Below are 20,034 nucleotides of genomic sequence, written 5' to 3'. Positions count from 1 at the left end.
ATCATCAGGCATAGAGGGTTCCAACATGTCAGAACTGTCTCTTGGGACCCGACCCATACTTCACTAAACATACCCACTGGCTTCAACATATGTTTCTCAGGTCCTGGAGATTTTCTGTGCTTCTATCATGTTTCCCATTATGAAGCAAAACTAAGTTACAGAAAATACAGTAACAGGAAGATTTATTAAAAAAAAAAAGAGAAAAAGAGAGAGAGAGAGAGAGAATGAGACTGCTGGATGATCAGGTGGACAAGTTTAAAAAGGTTCCTCTGTTTAGCTACCTGCTCACCTCCAGCAGAATACAGGCCAACTACCCTTTTAGGGAATAACTGCCAATTGAGATCAACAATCATTTTTCTTTAAAGAAACTTTATGTGATTGGGAATTCCCAGTCTCACTGAATTACTCTATCAGCTGACTCATCAAGGTTCCCTTGGTTGTGGAAAGCAAAGCCCATTCCTTCCCGTTCACCTTTGTGGTCAGAGAATAAGCTTTGTGCAAATGCGTAAAAGTGGGAAGACATATTGCACCAGACTACAGGCTCATGAGGTTCTGATTCAACAAGTTGATTAAATTAATATACCATGAGCTTACTCACAAACCTGCTAAGACACCTAGCTGGCACAGGGCCTCAGGCAAGGAAGAGCCCAGAGTAACAGCACAAAAAGCAGACATCTTTACTGAGAATATATGCCAGTGATTAATTTCTTTGTTTGATCAGTGATTCTGAATGTTCATTGTCTTCCACTTTCTCTGTAAAGCAAGATTTTTTTCACCGTAACATTTTCTGATGATCTCAAAAGTGACCTAAGATTATTTTTTTTTATATCCACCTCAAATGTAAATCACATAAAATAGTGATTTCTTTGCCAAGGGTCTGTCTTTGCAATTTCTTAAACTGCTTTAAGGATAACACAGTTTTGCTCTACTATAGGTAAACTTCACTCTTCTATTCAGCATGCGTTAGGAATCAGACTCTGGAAAAATCTGATATTTGGACTGAAATCTTACATGCAAGAAGAGAACAATGGACAGTAACTCAGGAAGGTTATGTCAAGGGCATTAAAGTCAGGATACACTGAGGTATTTTGGTTTCTTCTGCACAGGTATTTTAAGGCCTTTTCCCATTACTGGCTTAAATATCAGCAAATACTTGAGCTGCTCAACAGTTCAGCTTCCTTTCTAGTCTGGACAGGAATTAAACTTTAAGGAGCTGAAGGGTATGATCTGTCACAAGCAATCATGCTTTTATATATATATATATATATATATATATATATATATATATTTTTTTAATTATTATTATTATTTTTTTAAGTTGTTCCCTGCCACAGGTTACTTTATAGTCAGCTACAGTTTATTAACACTAAGTTGACTTAAACTGCTTTCATGTGATTAAAAAAATAAATTAAAAAAAAAAAAAAAGGTCAGAAGGAAGCTCTGAGGGTCACCTAGTCCAGGCTCTTGTTCAAAGCAGGGCAACTTGAACATCGGATCAAGTCGCTCAGGGCGTCCAGCTGAGTTTTGAGTATTTCCAGGGATGGAGATCCCACAACACCTCTGGATCCCACCACCTTATTTGACCACCCTTACTATGAAGGATTTTTTTTTCCCCATATGTCTGGTCAAAGTTCCTGTGTTGCAGCTGTGACCATGGCCTCTTGGCCTTTCCCTGTGCACTTCTGGAAACTGTTTCACCCAACTTATTTCTCACTAACAATCAGTATCTTAAAAACATAACTCAATTACCTGTCTTTGACCAACCCACGGACTCCCGATTATCAGCCATATCTCTAATCACTGCATAAGACTCTCCTCCTAAAAGTAATAAAAATGAATTCTTGTCAGCATCAACTGCCATATAAATTGCTACAGAAGTTTAAATGATCACAGTTAATAAAGACAAAATGCCAGCTGTCAAAATTAATCTGAATATAAATTACTATATAACAAAAAGTCCATAGGTTAGCTAGCTGCTTCCACAGAATAGCTCATGCAATGAAAAATATGATTTTTACCCCTTCCTTTTGATTCTATGACTCATACAGCAATTAATGAGGATTATTTAAAGTTACACCTATGCAAATTTGAAAGACCTCATTCACAAAATAAGCAATAATAATAAATTCAGAAAGAAAAGGAGATCTGGAGAATCTCCAGCAGTGTTATTTTGAACAAAGAGACAGATTTGATGGTGTAAGTAATTTGGTTGGACAGAAGAGGAGAAGGTTCAGCACAAAGCGCCAGCAGCGTAAATGGAAATATAGGCATACTGACAGTTCAAAAGGACTCGTTATCATAGAACCAGCTGGATAAGTTACAAGGGGATATGGGAAAGTCACTGGCAAGAAATTGAGCCATCTAATATATGACAGAATAACATACAGAAGTGTGCCTCAACCGTACAACTTCATTTCAGTTAAAGGAGGGAAAAAAACCCACAATAACTGAAGCACTGAGGGATGTTTGAATGTGCTCAGTTCTGGATGTTGTGAGTAGTCCCATTGAAGGCAACAAGTTCACATGGTTCGCAAAGCATTGTTCAGAGGCAGCAGCTAAAATAAATATTTTCTATTACAATAAGTGCAAATCTAAGATTCTCTCTTGTTCCTTTATCATATAGTTAATGTCATCAGTCACCTCTTACTCCTCAAAGTTTCCACTGTCTTCCCTCTTACATTGTGGTAATGTGCTGGAGAACAGAAAACTAGAATTCATTAATATGAAAGACAGAAGACTGAAAAGATAGAGAAGATCAAAATAACTTCCCAGGAGGATGAACACAGACAAAAAAGTCCTACATGATTGGAAAGTAGTACTGATACTTCTGAGTGGACAAGCGGTATAGATTTTTCATATAATTAACCAAAGGCTGCTTTATTTACATTCATTAGATTTGTATCATTCACAGGGTGTCTGCAAGACTAGTTTACAGAAAGCTTGCAAGTAACGGGTGGATATTTTGTAGTGTTTATAGAATTACACCTTTTAGGACATTGTGGTGTCTTGATATGATAACAGAGTATATTTTATTGGGAACAGTGTAGAAGCCAGAGAGAAAGCAGACTGACTTATCTATATACTGACACACTATAACAGCTAGTCCCACTGTCATCCCCTTAACCTCAGTCTTGTTTCCTTAAATATGCCTCTCCAAAACCTTCACTTGAAACTCAGTACTGCCAAGCAAAAAACATTAAATAGTTCCAGTGTTCCCTCTTCCAAATCATGAAGCTAGCATATTTTCACACACAGAATCGCTGAGGTTGGAAGGGACCTCTGGAGATCATCTAGTCCAACCCTCCTGCTCAAGCAGGGTCACCTAGAGCACATTGCACAGGATGGCATCCAGGCATGTTTTGAATATCTCCAGAGAAGGAGGCTCCACCACCTCTCTGGGCAACCTATGCCAGTGCTCTGTCACCCTCACAGTGAAAAAGTTTTTCCTCATGTTCAGATGGAATTTCCCGTGTTTCAGTTTGTGCCCGTTGCCTCACGTCCTGTCGCTGGGCACCACTGGAAAGAGTCTGGTCCCATCCTCTCGACACCCTCCCTTCAGATACTTGTACACGTTGATAAGATCTCCTCTCAGCCTTCTCTTCTCCAGGCTAAACAGGCCCAGCTCTCTCAGTCTTTCCTCATAAGAGAGATGCTCCAGTCCCCTAATCATCTTTGTAGCCCTTCGCTGGACTTGCTCCAGGAGTGCCACATCCCTCTTGTACTGGGGAGCCCAGAACTGGACACAGTACTCCAGATGTGGCCTCACCAGGGCTGAGTAGAGGGGCAGGATCACCTCCCTCGACCTGCTGGCAACACTCTTCCTGATGCACCCCAGGATACCATTGGCCTTCTTGGCCACAAGGGCACATTGCTGCCTCATGCTTAACTTGGTGTCCACCAGCACTCCCAGGTCCTTCTCCGCAGAGCTGCTTTCCAGCAGGTCAGCCCCCAACCTGTCCTGGTGCATGGGGTTATTCCTCCCGAGGTGCAGGACCCTGCACTTGCCTTTGTTGAACTTCATGAGGTTCCTCTCCGCCCACCTCTCCAGCTTGTCCAGGTCTCTCTGAATGGCAGCACAGCCCTCTGGCGTATCCTCCACTCCTCCCAGTTTTGTATCATCAGCAAACTTGCTGAGGGGGCACTCTGTCCCTTCATCCAGGTCATTGATGAAGAAGTTGAACAAGACTGGACCCAGTACTGACCCCTGGGGGACACCGCTAGCTACAGGCCGCCAACTAGACTGCACCGCTGATCACAACTCTCTGAGCTCTGCCATTCAACCAGTTCTCAATCCACCTCACTGTCCACTCATCTAGCCCACACTTCCTGAGCTTGTCTATGAGGATGTTACGGGAGACAGTGTCAAAAGCCTTGCTGAAGTCAAGGTAGACAACATCCACTGCTCTCCCCTCATCTACCCAGCCAGTCATTCCATCAGAGAAGGCTATCAGATTGGTTAAGCATGATTTCCCCTTGGTGAAGCCATGCTGACTACTCCTGATCACTTGTACTCTCTCTACCTTCAATTAAGTTAATGTTTAATATGTCCCTTTTTATGCGCTTCATTTAATAACATATTACACAAGTGAATCATTTGAAGAATTCTTCAGTGAAGTATAGAAATGATTTGTTTAAAAAAACATAAAACAAAATGAGTTTTTAACTTCACTTCTATTTTCAAAGCCATTAGAGTTGATATTCTAGACCCTTTTCTCACAGCCATAAATGTTAAAAATGTATTTTAAAAAAAGTAAGGAAAGAAATGCCAAAGTTCATATTATAATAACATGTTTCCAAGAGCTGAGGATTTATGAACAGTACTGAATAACAAGAATCTCCAGTAAAATTCAGGCTGCCAAATAAGTAAATGATATGTGTACTAGCGTGGCCTATTAGGTCTCAGGAGCCTGCTGTACTGCTATTTAGATGATTTTTACAGAGGTAGCTGTAAGCACAGGGACAAGGTATTGCTATACAGAAAAGTTCATGACCATTGGACCCAGCAAAAAGACCATATTCAAGAGTGTTTCCTCAGTATGACTGCACAGTTTCACAAAAAAATAAATTATATGGAAACACAGGGTCTAAACTGCAAACATGGATTCACATACCACACCTGAAGCTAAGTGATACGTAAGCCCTGTAAGTCACTAAAATGTAATTGAATCTCTATCAACAACTTAACACTATTCTGGTATGTGACATATATTTGACTGCTTCTCACTAAAAGCCATTAAGATGTTCTTAAACTTTTCCCATTTCAGTTCGCTGCTTGTGCTGAGCAATTATCAAATAAAATACAGGAATAAAAAAATTTATCCACTATAAGGAATATGTGTTTTCTCCTTTTAGAAATCAGTTATTGAAGGGAAAACAAAACAAAAGAGTGTTTGTCTTAATAAGACAAACTCTGAAGCCTGTAGTTCAGTTACTTATCTGAGAATCTTAAATAAAGCTGAATCACGCTCTTCTATTCCACCGTACTTTCCAAGACAGATAAAGCTGAGACAAAAATCGAATGATCCCAGCACTCTGAGGTGTGGCAGTCACAATTCTGCCATCAAACCTTCCCAGGTGAGAGCCTTCAGAATATATTTGGGCCAAAATAATTGTTTTAAAAATCTAACCAGTTCTGAACAACAAGAAAGATTAAGAGTCCAATACTTTACTGTGTTAATCTTCACATCATCATCTATATCTACATCCACATCATCATGAAATGATAATACCCTACTATTCACTTTGCAAAGACACAGTGACTACCAGCTACAGGGAAATGAAAAAGCCATTTGCATTCCTCAGTTATACTCAATTACACTGAAGTATGTATGTAAACACATATAATGCTTGGAATTTTATCCATTTACCAACATAACATATTGCAAACTGCTCATTTTACTCAACAGATGGCTATAACGGCTTTTCCTGCAGCATAAAAATGATCCTAGAAGAGAAGCTGTTTTCTGCTGCTAATGCAAAGATAGGAACACATCAAGAACGAAACTGAGGAAGAACTTCCAATTTATCATTCAGCTTCTGCATTTGCAATGCCAACAGTAAGTAGAGTTACAGAGAGTTTGCTCAAGACCTCTTAGCAATGTGAGCAAAAACTGAATTTTGTCAGCTACTGAAGAACATTCCTGAGACCAAGCTCAGCCTAAAACCAGGACAGCATCTGAAAGTCAAGTTTGCTCTGACTGTCAGGTAGGAGAGCAGCCAGGGAAAAAGTGACCGATACTGTTGTGAGGAGTCACTCCCTCTCTCTCACTTCACAGTAGTTGCTCCTCGAACATGCTTGCCCCCTCTTTCAGCAAGAACCAAAACTCCTATGGCTCCCCAGGACCCCAATACCCAAAAAGCAGCCTGCCTGCTTGCCCCAAGAGGGCTACTGTCTTGGGCAATGGTCTGCTTTGCCTATTGACTAGAGTCAACCACATGACTTAAGCCAAGCACGCACTGCCACTGTTGCAGTTAAATTGGCTGGGGATACAAACGTACAGCAGCTCCAACTGCGGGCACAAGAAAACCCTAAGTAGAAGCAGCTCTACCAGCCAAATTGCACTTTTATTTGAAGGGTTCATTTCTTTTCTAGATTTGTTTCCACTAGGTTTGTCTGACTGTCCACTATGGAGCTTTATCTGTGTCCCCTAGGAGTGCTTCACAATCTCAGTACTGCCATACTGCTGTAGACTCGGTCTCCTAAAAAGCTGATAGCTATTTTTGGTTTCAAATCAATTTGTAGAAGAATTGCAGTATGTTGCCAGCTCAAATTTCTGCAGTACGAAACCTACCACTGGTGCCAGCGACTCTCCATTTCTGTGCTAGGGTGTCCGCACTCTGCAGTAACAGTGCCCTAGGACCTGGCAGTGGTAGCTCTGTAACGTGTTGAGATGCACAATGCAGCCTCATACAGATTCTAACATGGGCTGTGGAAGCAACACAGCTTTGTTAGCAATATGTTATAGTGGAGCTACTTACTCACAACACAGTGCCAAGGTTTTGGCTTAATGTCAGTTTTGAAAACAAGTTCTAGGAACCCAAGTCACCAGGAGTTTTCAAATATTTCTCTCCCTCTAGATTTCTCGGGACATGAGAAACATCACTGTTGCCAACTACTAGTACAGATAGAGATGAGAAGAAAATAAGGTACTTGCAATGTCTTTTTAATTTTTTTTCCCCGTAGCAGGATTGTCTCTTAAGTTCTGAAAGGAACCTACGAACATACACAGCAACTACGCTTTCCTGGTGAAATCTGAATGTCACCAACCAACTCAGTTAGCATATACTGACAACAAAAGGGTGAAATAATTCAGCTCTGCTGGTTATTATGGAGTTTCTGAGTTCTTGTGTGTGCATGGGTTGGGGGTATGTGGGGCTGCGTTTCTCAGTTCCTAAATAATGGACACAGAAATAAAGTAAAATCCAGTAAGGAGTTTTGTCATCATTATTGACAGAAGTTCCACCGCCAACAGCCACACAAGAGCGAGCATAAAAATTGCTGATCTTGGCAACACTACCAGGTAGGAGATCATTTCATGAAGTTCACATTAGGCAAACAATACCTCTAAGATTTGGGCGCATACTGCACAGGACTTCACCTACATTCATCTGTCTTTAAAGGACAAATTTATAAAGTGAGTCACCCACTGCAGCTGCTAGTTAAAATAACAGTGAGAAAGCAGTCCTGTTAACCCCAAAGTGATGGCACTAAACTGAGAAGAGATGCAAGAGGCTGGTGTTGAAATCCCAGCCAGATGTTCCTACTTCACAATAATTGCAATGGTCAGATTATCTAAGACATGGTGCTCTATAGACTGAAAGTTTAAAGGCATTCCTGGGTTTTATCTCCAAGCCTGTAAAACTGATAATTCCCCACCACAGCTGCTTTGTAGAAACTCATTCATCTGCTATTGTAGAAAGTCTAAGGATAGAAAATTTCAACTGGCAACCAGTCTTTAGTTGTTCAAAACATTCTTTTGTATAAGCACAAGAGGGAAAATAATGTAAAAGGATCCATTACAAATCAGATAAAGCCCACTGAATTTCATTCAAGGATTTATCTTTATTTCTAAGGGAACAGGTAACATTGCGCATTGTGTTGTGGAGCTGCTGGGCTCTAATATTTTTAAGTCTGTACTTTCCATGAAATGCATTTGAGGAGTTTAAGTTATTTACTGTAACAAAACAATGTTCCTTGAAAAGAAAGAATATATACTCTTTAAAATCACCAAGACATTTTCTCCTGCACTGACAAAACAGTAAGAGAGCCCAAAGTGTGCGTAAATTTAGTTTAAAAGTGAATGTTATTTTCAACCAGCTGATAGGAAAAGGATCCTTCTATACATGCTTACATTTCACTGAGATGACTGCACTCACCGCTCTGGACACTAATTCCACTGGATTCTTTGCTCTTTGTTAAACACAGAATGAATTCTGCACAATACAGCAAGAGCACTGGGGATGCTCAGTAAATATTTTGCAGTGAAAACATACTCTGAGAAACAGAGAGCAGAACACTATATGAGCTCTGAAGAATATATCCTAATACATAAAATCCTGAGCTTTCCATGGAGAAAGGACAAATATGATTCATCTCCAAACAGAAATGTATCAACTTTCCTATACTGTTGATAAGCACACACACGCACACACACACACACACACACACACACACACACAATAATTGCAAAACATCAGGGAGACTACACAGACAAGGAATAGCAAAGCAGACCACCATGATTAGTCCACATTCACCAGGTGAATATGGAAAGACGACAATCTTGACTGTAAGGATAAGCTGCAGTAGCATAAGCAAAGGACGGAGGAAAGAAAACAAGCATTTTACTTGAGCTCAACCATAGGTGGATGTCCAAGTTGCTGCTTGTTTGAAACATCAAAAATAGTTACAAGCTCTATAAGCCTAAGTAAGAGAGCTGTCAGCACTTCACTTACAAGTGATGCTTAGAGTTCTGGAAAAAATAAAGGTGCAAAGCCAAACTGCAACATTTGGTTGTGCCTGCCACTCCCTCCACATGTGCTGCATGCCCTGCACCTGACTGAGAGGAACATCTACCAACACATTCTTGTTCTCATTCCCAAAAAAACAGAAACAAGCCTGCCCAGAATTGTTATGCTCACAGAGAGATTGACATTTCCAAAGACATGCTGGAGAAGAGTAGAAGCCCATGGAGAAGTCCTGGTAGACATCCTATGACACAAAAAAGAACTTGTGATGACTAAACTGAGCTCTAAGCACCCACAAGAGCTGCCAAGAACTAAAGAAAACACAAAATTGAGAACATGCCACAACCTGATCACTGCTAAGAGCACAAAGCAATCTCTTCCCTGTTTAAGTATTTATATCTGGTGTTTAACTTTAAAACTAAAAGAAAAGCCATCAGGCACTACACATTATCTATTTCTAGAATTAGCCAATGTGCATATTGACAGTAACCAAAATATCACTGTACGAACATTGATGTGACATCCAGATTGTTCTTTGAATACTCCAAATAGTCAAGATATTTAAAACTTGCTCTGTGTTAATGTCTTACCCCTGATTTGCATTGATCCAGTGCAGATAGGCCCAATGGTCAGAGAGAGATTTTTTTCATGGCTTTTCAAGAATGGTGTTGTCATAATTTCACATAACTACTTGTGTAAACTGAAGCATATTCATAAATCAAACAAGTGTGAGGGGAATCCAGACAGAAGATATTTGAAAGGCTTTTATAAGTATGCAACCCAAGGTCTCAATTTTCTCTTTGTTTCCTCAAGTTCACCTATGCTAGCAGAAGATCTAGTTTTATTTTCTTGTCTGTTGCCAGCACTCTCAATAGGCAAAGCTGCTCGAAGGGGAGGAAAAAAAAACCCAAACAACCCAGATGAAAGCTCAAGAGCATGGTTCGTCATAAATTCATATCACCACAGTATCAAAAGTGCATTCTCAATAATAGATCTTTAAATGCTTCAATAACCTAGTAAACATTTCCCTCCCTTTCTTCTTCAGATAGATCTGTGCAATTCAAATCCAGCCCTGGGCACCTATGGAAAGATGTACTAAAGAGTTCTAAAACCTTTTGAAAACATCTGCCCTTTCTGTACCCTCTTGTTATTTCATCAGTCATAAGCACTGTCTGCCAATTACAAACATGACAGCAATTCAGATCTGACCTGGTGAATGATGTATGACATTCTTTATGCTGTGGAGCAAAGATGCAAATTTTACTTATTACTTCTATCTCTGCAAGAATTAGGTTATACAATAACCAGATGTTCAACTGCTGCTGCACCAAGTCTATAATGAGACTGAATATGCAATCACATCAATATTTTAAATTGCTTCAACTTTGGAGTAAATACATCAACAAAGACCAAAACGGAATATTAAGTTAGAGTAATACATCAAAGTAATCTGCCGATGTGTTATATGAAAATCATTTCTGTACTTCACTGAAGAATTCTTCAGATGATTCACTTGTGTAATATGTTATTAAATGAAGCACATAAAAAGGGACATATTAAACATTAACTTAATTGAAGGTAGAGAGAGTACAAAGATTTAATACTTACAGGAGGAAAATTCTACTTCTTATCATAAGACTTAGCACAAGCTAGAAAACCTGGCATGAAAATAAATTTCCTAGCTAAATTATCCTTTGTGCAGGATCTTAATTTTCCCTTGTCGGGAACATGGGCACTTCGCAGCACATTAAGAGAACTGTTGCAGTCAAGTGATTACTGCAGCAATTTTTTTTTTATTTAGCTACTACTTCAGATATGGAGTTTCAACTTGCTTTTTCCATTCCCCCTCTTCTTCAGCTTCTGAGCAGTTTATATTCTCTCCATCTGTGCTGAGTACTTTACTACTATCTTTTCGACTTTAGGTTTGTATCAAGGTAACATTTCTACGTGAGACAAGTTTTCTAAGATAAATCTCAGAACAGCCTGAATATACCTACATCATGTTAGTCAGTTATATCCCAAAGGAACTCTTTACTTGAAACCAATGACACCTGACATAGTACTGTTTATCTACCACCTTCTTGGAAAGAGTCCAAACTATTGCACTAGATCTTCTATACACTTAATGCATAGAAATTGTCCCATAGTCATAAAGTAATTTAGGTCAGAAGGGACCTCTGGAGGCCTCTATTCCAATTCCTAGTTAGCAAAGCAGGTCCGGTTAGAGCAGACTGCTCAAGACGCTGTCCAGCTGAGTTCTGAATATCTCCAAGGATGGAGATCCCACAGCCTCTCTGGGCCTCTGCTCCCCTGTTTGACCACTCTCCCTGTGAAGAACTTACTGGAATTTCCCTTTTTGCAACTTGTGTCTGTTACCACTGATTTTATCACTGTACTTCCAAGAAGAGTCTGGCTCCTCCTTCTCTATACCTTCGCATTACGTGACTGATGACAGCAGTAAGATACCCCCTCACCTCCCTTTTGCTTTCTCCTCTCAAGACTGAACAAACCTCATCCTCAGATCCTTTCAGAGCTCCCTGGGACTCCACTGACTTGAATCTACTCAGCAGATGTATATCAGAATAACATGTCTGGTTAACTCAGTTAAAGCAATTTAGGATAAAGAAGGAAAAGGATCACTGCTATTTCCTGCATGTTATGGGCAGAAAACAGGGTTTAGAAGACCATAGATACCTTAAACAGCATGTACCAACTGAGAGCTGCACGTATGAAGCTGTTTACAGGATGCCATTTGTAATGCATCACAGCTTTGGTTGGTCAAACAAAACTGCAAGCTCTGAACACCTCTCATTAACACATATCCTACATAGTAACTATTAATACAGAGACAACATCTTCTATGGGGGTGTAGTACTTCCCATGCATTCCTTTAATGGACACTCAGGAAAGGTAAAACAAATAAATGTGGATTTAGTTTGGGTTGTTTTAATGATGCTTCTGAGGAGAAAGGTGGCTTCTTAGAACACAGTGATAAATAAGGAAGATGTTTACATTATTTGTTTAAAAATGCTTTTACTCCTTTGTATTTCTGGAGTTCCTGAAAAACTCCTTTCAGTCAATGAACATATTTAACTCAGACATATGGTATCTGAAGATTTTTTTTTTTCCACCACTATGGATTTTGTTCAAAGATTGCACTGAGAAAGTGATATATTTAAACTTGCTTTTACCTTCCAAGTGTTTCAAATGGATTATTTCTCTGCAATATTTTAAAATTAAAACTTTAAATAAAATTGCTGTGCAATTGTAAAGCTATTAATCTTTCTTGTTTCTCAGATTATCTTTCTGCATCTGCTGCCCTTCACAATTAGCACTTCTTATTGCACTGGACAGACTACTTTGAGAACTCAGCAGTTTTCTAGGAAAAAAAAATAGTGTCTCATCTTCAGCCTGATGCCCCAGATGAAAGCACTTCAAATCTGCCCATTACATAAAATTGTTTAGGAAAGCCAAAAGATGTTTGGAAACTAAGAGCCTTTATTCACCTGTATCAATGTTTGTTAACAATGTCATGGTTTTGTTATTTACTAGATAGGTCATAATTTGTAAACTTGCCAGAACCCTCACTGACTCATATATGCTGGCCTTGCCTTTCCTCAGTAGTAAAAGCAATAACCAAAAATCAGCCCAGAGCAGAAGCTATATTTTCTATAGCCTTATCTCCAGTATTCTCATCTTTGATTTCTTACTTTTGAAATTTCTTCCTTCTCTGTTTGTTTTGTATTCTTCTCAAAACAACAGTCTCAAACTTCCCTAACAGCAGGATAAAAGCTCCAGGCCATCAAAATTTAATTTTATTCTCCCCATCTACAAATAGAGAGTTAATACTATCCTTAGAATTATGCAAAAGTCTGCATTTAAGTTTTCCTGCCCAAAAAAGCAGCAGAAAAATGTTTCCTCAAAAACCATAAAAATATATATATATTTCTGATTAGAATAAATTTAGCCTAACAAAGGATAAAAAGCCATAAAACTTTTTTTTTTGAGTGCATGAAAATTCAAAACATTGTGCCCAAATACCAGTCTATTTCTCACCTGGTATTCAGGCATTTAAATTCTTGCTATAAAAAAAATTTATATTTCAATCACTCCATTTGCAGTGATATATTTTCAGGAAATACTAGTCTTCATTTAAAATAATTTAAAGGCAAGAAACCTTTGAAATTACCCCTCATACACACTGACACTGAAAACTCCTAGGCTGACATACCAGAGACCCCAACCAGGAGGAACTCTGCCCTACTCTGTCATTCCAATGTTGGTGGGTTTTTTGCAATACAAACACACAACAGCGAATACAAATATCAAACAATCTGTAAAGCTATATTACCTAACTAACAACCAGCAGCGAATTAGCTTTTGCGAGAACAAAACCAAGTATTTACTGAAAAGCAGGAAACATTTCAATCTAGTCTGACTTAGCCAGTTGTCTGACCTTATCTTGCCTGGTACTAAACTGGCAAGTACTTATCCCTGCATCATCAAAATTAGGACCCGTCATCAACGGAGACTATGCATGTTTCTTTGTATTTAAATAAGTACATTATATTTTGTTCTAAGAGGCTGAAACAGGCTACCCAAAGGTGTGAGCTCATTTAAATCACCATGCTCAGAAGGCCAAGCTGTATCTAAACTTCTTAATCATACATCCCTGGATGCCCAAGAACCTCAACTGTATATCACCTGACATCCAAGAAGCTCACATCCCTGAATAGCAAATAACTCAAAAGATGACAACTCAAAAGACCACACTCTTCCTCACCTTACTCCCCTCCTCTTTATGAAAATGGATTGGTGCTGCTTATTTTTTTGGTTCGCTACTGTTGAAAGACGAGGCTGGGAAAGCCATTTGTGTATTCTTTATTACTAAGCTTTTTACAGTTCTAGTCTCTGCCTGAAATAACACTTTCTAGTTACAAACCTGCGGCCTTTTTTTTTCCCCTCCCTTTCTCCTTTCCCACTCTCATCTGTAAGAAATCAGCCATTTCATTCCCCATCATGCACAGCTATTATGCAAGGTCACATCACACAGAGACAGTCAACCCCTTAAATAATTAGGTTTGGCTTGATATAGTCCTATAACTATCAGAACTGAAACACATGATTAATGCAATTCATGGTGGAAAGGGCATGGAAAATATGAGCTACATGACTTGTTGCACTCTACATCTATCCATGCTTACCTGTGTCTGTCCGGTTCATTCCTACTAACACTCAAATAAGCAAGATCACAAATGCACAAGTGACTATAGTCATATCTGTGAGTATGGGATCTCCCAACAGGGAGAAAGCAGCACCGCTAGCTAGCTGTCTTCCTATTGATCACAAGGAGTCAAGAAAGATAACCCTTCCATAAACTACATTTTAAAATAAAGGAAAATATCGTTAGTTGGTAGGCAAATTCATCTAGACACATTCTTCTCCCGGAGAACTTTGCCCTTCATGCTGTTTGTGTTTAGCTAAATAACCTTCGGGATTTTCTACACTCCATCAAGAACCACTTAGATCAACAAATCCTTTAGGCATAAATTATTGCCCTGGCTCCTCCATTCACAAATTCCAAGTCAAGACACAGTCCACACACGGAGTGATGAAGCTCCTTCACTGACTTGTTGCCTGTAGGACTGCAATAAGAGCTCCTTCAAGTACTCACCAAGACAGCAAATGACTCTGTCCTTCAAAAAAGGCATCCCAGTCTTTCCAAACTCTGAGAAGGCAAGGCTAAAGCTCTCCTCTTTTTACCTGAAAAAAAACCTGCCCATGTCTTCAGACCAGATATTAGGGGAGCTAAAAGCTCAACTGCTGTGATTGGACAGAGCTCCTGTGAAATCGAGGGGGCAGTGGGGAAGAAAGGAAACACTACTCTTTTTGCAGTAGTCAATGATCTGGCCCTAAGGTAAGATCTGGGATATTCATTTTGTCCTCTACTGCCAACACAGTAGCTGTACCCACATACTCTACTCTTGGATGATTAGAAGTGAATGACACATCCTACAGCTCATCTTGCTGATAATCAAAACAGACCAACTGCTTCTTTTTGGGGTGACAGTGAGGTTTGTTCATGGCCAGTCCTACATCCAACTCTCAGCCAGACTAAGCACAATCAACATCTCAACATCTCCAGAGCCAGAAGCTTAATTCTGATAAAGGCAATATTTTGTCCAAGGGTAAAATACCTAGACACACCTTTTAATGCACTTACCCCAATTATTCTAGGGTGTTTAGTGAGACAACTAGTGTCACTATGGCAACTGTGTGGTCAAGGAGTACTGCAGAAGCCAAGGGAGAGGAAAGGACAGACCTTCAGAGGTCGTTATGAACACAGCAAGGTGTTCCTGCCACTAAGCAACCCATGAGCGGGATTTCAGACATTTAGTACACTGCAGGATTGAAACTCTTAAAATAACAAAATTCAACATTCCCCCTCAAAAAACAGAGTAAGTAGTGGCTCTTGTGAAACTCTTTTCAAAACTGTACACTTCTGATTTACCCATTGTATTTATTTTTCTTTGTCAGACTTACAGCCCTGACTCTCAAAGATCCCTTCTGTCCCATCTCTACCTTGGTCAACTTCGAAACCTTTTTTGGCAGCAATGCAATGTTGTTCACATTGCCAGCTTTGGACAGATGAGCTTGCTGCTCTAGAATCAGATTTAATAGATAAGAGGTGGAATTCAGAGGACACACACAGTGTGGCACTAACATTCTCCATCTCTAACAATAATGGGAGCTCTTTGAGACATGATAGGATTCATTAAGCTGGCAAGAGAGAAGAATATATTTCTGGAATGCTGAGTCAACTATATCCAGCAAAGTTAAACTTCCCTTCACAAAGTCTGCAGTCTGCTCCAAAAACTGTGATGATCACTATAGATCATAATTATACCAGGCCTGCTTATCCTCTCTCTCTCTCTCGGAAAAAAAAAAAAAAAAAAAAAAAAAAAAAAAAAAAAGAGTGAGGAAATCTCTCTGCAGTTCCTCTTCAGAGCAACAGAGCAACAAACAACAAAACACTGTTAAAGGAGGCACTTTCTATGCCATTAAAAGAAAATCCACTTTCCATGAGATTTTGGCCACATAAGGTCAAATCAGAATGAATAAATATCACCAGCTGGCTAGTCACAAGTACACAATAAAAATGGAAATCAATATTTATTGAAGAATGTTGTTTGCTACTTAAATTTTATTGAACAGCAAACACACTGGGCATATTACCACCTTCATGGACATTCTGCAGAGGAGACAAAAATCCATTACATAAAGTATCCATTCAAAACTATTTGCTCAGTTATAATCATTTTATGGCTACAGAATGGTATCTCCCCAGTGTTTCTCTAGAATTTCAATCGCTCTCCAAGCCAGAGACTTCTCTCATTCACTGAGGTGCTTGAGTGACTTGATTTGAGAGTATTATCCCTAGAAGAGCTGCCGCACACCGAGCAAGAAAATCAGACCCTTACAGAAAATTTGCCACAGATATATGGAAATGGGACGTACATGTCAGAAGATAGATACCTGTTATCAGTAACCATCTTCCAAGCAGATCAAAATGACTTTATCCTCTTTTACATTAACATCCTTTGATTAAAGGATAGGCAATACAGCTATGCAGATTTTCAAACCCTTAAAATTCTCTCCAGTGATATCCTAACACTGAAGTGTTGCAACTCTTCCATCGCAATTACATACAGCTTGTGCTACCAAATGCTTCGGTCTTTGTTATTCCCTTTGTTATAGAAGAAATTGATTTTTCACCTAATTTTAGATCATTTACAACAATGTAAATTGCATTATAAGATTGGAACATAAATCTTTACTGTTCAGGATGTTTTTCCACCTAAGTTAAAAATTCTAATAAATTGCGTAAAAGATCACATTTGAACAGTGAAGCAACTAGACAAATACTTTAAAAAAATACCCTTTTTTGCATGATTTAGTCTCTGAAAAACAAACAGAAAAAATCTTTCTAAAAGTAACCAGCTACTGAGCTGCACTGAAGCAGATCTTTTACATGTCTTGCCATCAATTAGGTCATTGGAGAAGGAAGAAATTCCAGGACAAATTTTATCTTAATTCTCAGCCTGCTCCGAAGCCTACTGAAGTCAATGAAAAGATGCTATTTACTTCAAAGGGTAGTAGAGTCCCTGTAACCACATGATTTTGCAGCATTTGATCTTTGGTGCAGGAAAGCTACGGCATGAGCCATCTATAAGCCTGTACTCAAAAGGAGCAGTAAAGTCAGGCCCTAAACAGGCAATGGCCCTACTTTTGCAGGATTCTCACAGAAAAAAAAGGTATATGATCACTTATTAATAGACAGTGTCATATCATACAAACAAGAAGGCTCAATTAAGTCCACATGGCTTTTTTTTTTTTTTTTCAGGCATTTCCTGATCCTTGAGTGTTTGGCTTTGCCACCTTAACTGTGAGTTTGTATTTTTAAAAGGGGAGGCTGGGAGATTTATATCTGGCATATTACATAAATTACATAAATATAAATCAGAAAGCAAGCCATAATCAGTCAATCCATTCCAACAAACATTTGATGGTATCAAACACTTACAAACAAGGCTTCAACAAGACTGAGTTTCTTACCACATGGACATCTGTCATTCAAGCTAATGCAGAAGCTGACAGCAGCAGCAGACTTTCCTCTTCTGTAGACCACAGCAAAGTAAAGACTGATGAGATGTAGCCTGTGAGGGCAGTCTCTGCTTGTGCAGTGGAGCTTCACCCATCCAAACGCTTTCAGATATGTCACCATACAGACACACAGGAGTGCAGCTTACCACCTGATGATAGTTGCTAGCATGCTATATAACAAGATACTTATAGTGGGTACACTAAATGCAAAAATTCTTGTGCCAACAAACATAGCAAAAGTGGCAGAGGTGACAGGAGGTGAGCACTTGGTTAAACAAGGTGAGGATTTGGGGGGGGGTGTCTTTTTTTTTTTTTTTTTTTAATCAGGAGCTTTACTATATGTGCTAGATGTACAGCAATGGCAGAAACGGAAATCTCAGGTCCCATTGCAGACTGCAGAAAGAAACACAGTTTCTTTATTCATCCCTCCTGCACTGTCTTCTACAACCTCTCCCTATCCTGTCTCTTTTCTACCCTTAGCTCAGTCTCAATCTCTGCTCTTCATCCTGGTTAACCAGACCAAATTCATATCAAGTTTCCTTGTTCAGCTGCCAGCCTCTCTGATCTTCCTACCACAACAGAGGTTTTTTATTAAAAGAAAAAATAATCTTCACTTTTTGCTCCCACTGTCCAAGCCTCCATGCTCAGCCAGTCCCAGTCACCCTCCTAAATAACCGTTCAAGCCTGTATTTCTTGTCTCTCAGCTTTGCGCTCCCTGCCACCCTAATCCACAGCACCAGTCTCTCCTCTGTTCTCACCTACTCCTCCAAACCCAACCAAATTGTTGCCTGGCCTATGCAGTCTCCTTGCCTAGCCTATAGCTCTCCTTCCTTGCCACCAGCGGCTAATCTGTTTGTTTCTTTTCCCATACACAGCTCTTGCTCCATTCTGCCAAGAGAGGAGAGGAGAGAGCAACTGGAAGCAGTAGGGAGACTGGAGGCTAGGGGAGAAGCCATTACACAAATCCTGACCTGATCCCTGTAGCTCTGACCTGAAGACTGTTGAGTGGCTCAGAAGCAAAGACACATATGTAGCCTGGTGAGCAGTCAGAGGTACACTAGCATGCTCAGAGAAGTGTCAGTCCAGTCTAGTGCACTTTTTATATTCACCTTTTCTGGGTTGATATTATTTGAAACAGAAGACTGAATCTCCTCTAAAACACAGAAAGCCCAGTTTTGCTCAAACAAAAGACCACTGTGTTTTATTTAAACAAGTACAAAAATGTCACTTTTCTGGAAGCTTAATTGAGGGGTGTTTTGGCTTTCCTTTAGAGTTAGGAGGTGGCATTTGATATGGAACACAAAGTCCAATACAAAAGTTTATCAAAGCCATAAAGAAAGCGAGAATGAAATTTTGTAGTGTGAACTGTTGGATGACAGGAGTAACTGACACTACGCTCTTTCTGTTAATGTAAAGGGGTGCAGAGCAGTATTGCAGCTTCCCTAGATCATATGTACTGAAGACAATACAGTGCTGTGATATCTGCAACAAGAAAAACATTCATTCTGAAAAAAACATCAAGTTTTAGGTTATTAACATCAAATTATGCCTACATTAAAGGGAGGCATTTCTCTCCCCCTTCTCAACATAGCAGAAGATAACCGGCCAACACCCTGAAGTTTATCAGTACCTTTCGTTCTTTAAAATAACACTTAAACTAACTTTCATCACCCCTCAAGATAAACTTCTGGTGGCCTTACTGTCTGAAATAATTTCATGTGACTCATCAGTTTGCACAGGACACTGAAAGGCTCTCCATACTTTGAGGAAATTAAGTGCCTAATTTAATCCATGTGTCTTCCTCTGTTTTTTTTTTTTTTAATTCATTCATTCATTTATCCATGGGAACAGAAGGTTGCAGGCCTGAAGTTATTTATAGGTACAGAAGCGGAGGATGAGACAGAAGTCACTTGCCATTTTTGTTTATTTTGCTGGGCAAACTTAGTGGCTGCATGACGTGAGAAAGCTATTAAGGCACTAACTCCCTCTTTTCACCCTCTCCCCCAAATCCAAACTCAACAACAAAAAAACCCACAAAACAAAAACAGTCAACCAATCACATCATATGAGAACACAAAATTCCCTAATGCCAGAATTGTTACAAGTTTTTGTAGTGGTATCTGGCAGCTCTATCAGTACCTCTCAGTCCAGTAAAAGTAAAAAGTAAAAAGCAGCAGCTCATCCAAACAGATACCATCATGGAAGTTTGGCCCAGGCAACATGCTCCCTGTTAAAGACCTGGCCAAGAGGGCGAACACCTTATTTACAAATACAAAGTGAAATGTAATACTAGTTCTCAAATATCCATTCTAATATTCTTTGAAAAGGCCATGACAAGATACATACATTTTAAGGAGATTTAAAAGGAAATGGTGATTTTTTTCTTAGCTGCTGTGTTTTTTTTCC

General features: G+C 39.4%; 1 protein-coding gene across 4 annotated transcripts in view; it reads right to left on the bottom strand.

The window, feature by feature from the left end:
* Positions 1-20,034, bottom strand: part of CPNE4 (copine 4) — a 233,255-nt gene that overhangs the window by 192,494 nt on the left and 20,727 nt on the right. For 2 of the 4 annotated variants that reach the window (XM_067291399.1, XM_067291401.1), the window contains exon 2: positions 1,750-1,818. The exons of the other annotated variants lie outside the window; for them this stretch is intronic. In XM_067291399.1, coding sequence (XP_067147500.1) covers positions 1,750-1,789 — 40 coding nt within the window. In that variant the 5' untranslated portion in view covers positions 1,790-1,818. The remainder of the gene's footprint in view (positions 1-1,749; positions 1,819-20,034) is intronic. 4 annotated transcript variants of the gene reach the window in all.

This window comes from Apteryx mantelli, chromosome 2 (genome assembly GCF_036417845.1).
Source record: "Apteryx mantelli isolate bAptMan1 chromosome 2, bAptMan1.hap1, whole genome shotgun sequence".
In the NCBI taxonomy this organism is placed as follows: domain Eukaryota; kingdom Metazoa; phylum Chordata; class Aves; order Apterygiformes; family Apterygidae; genus Apteryx; species Apteryx mantelli.
This window is presented reverse-complemented; position numbering and strand designations above follow the sequence as displayed.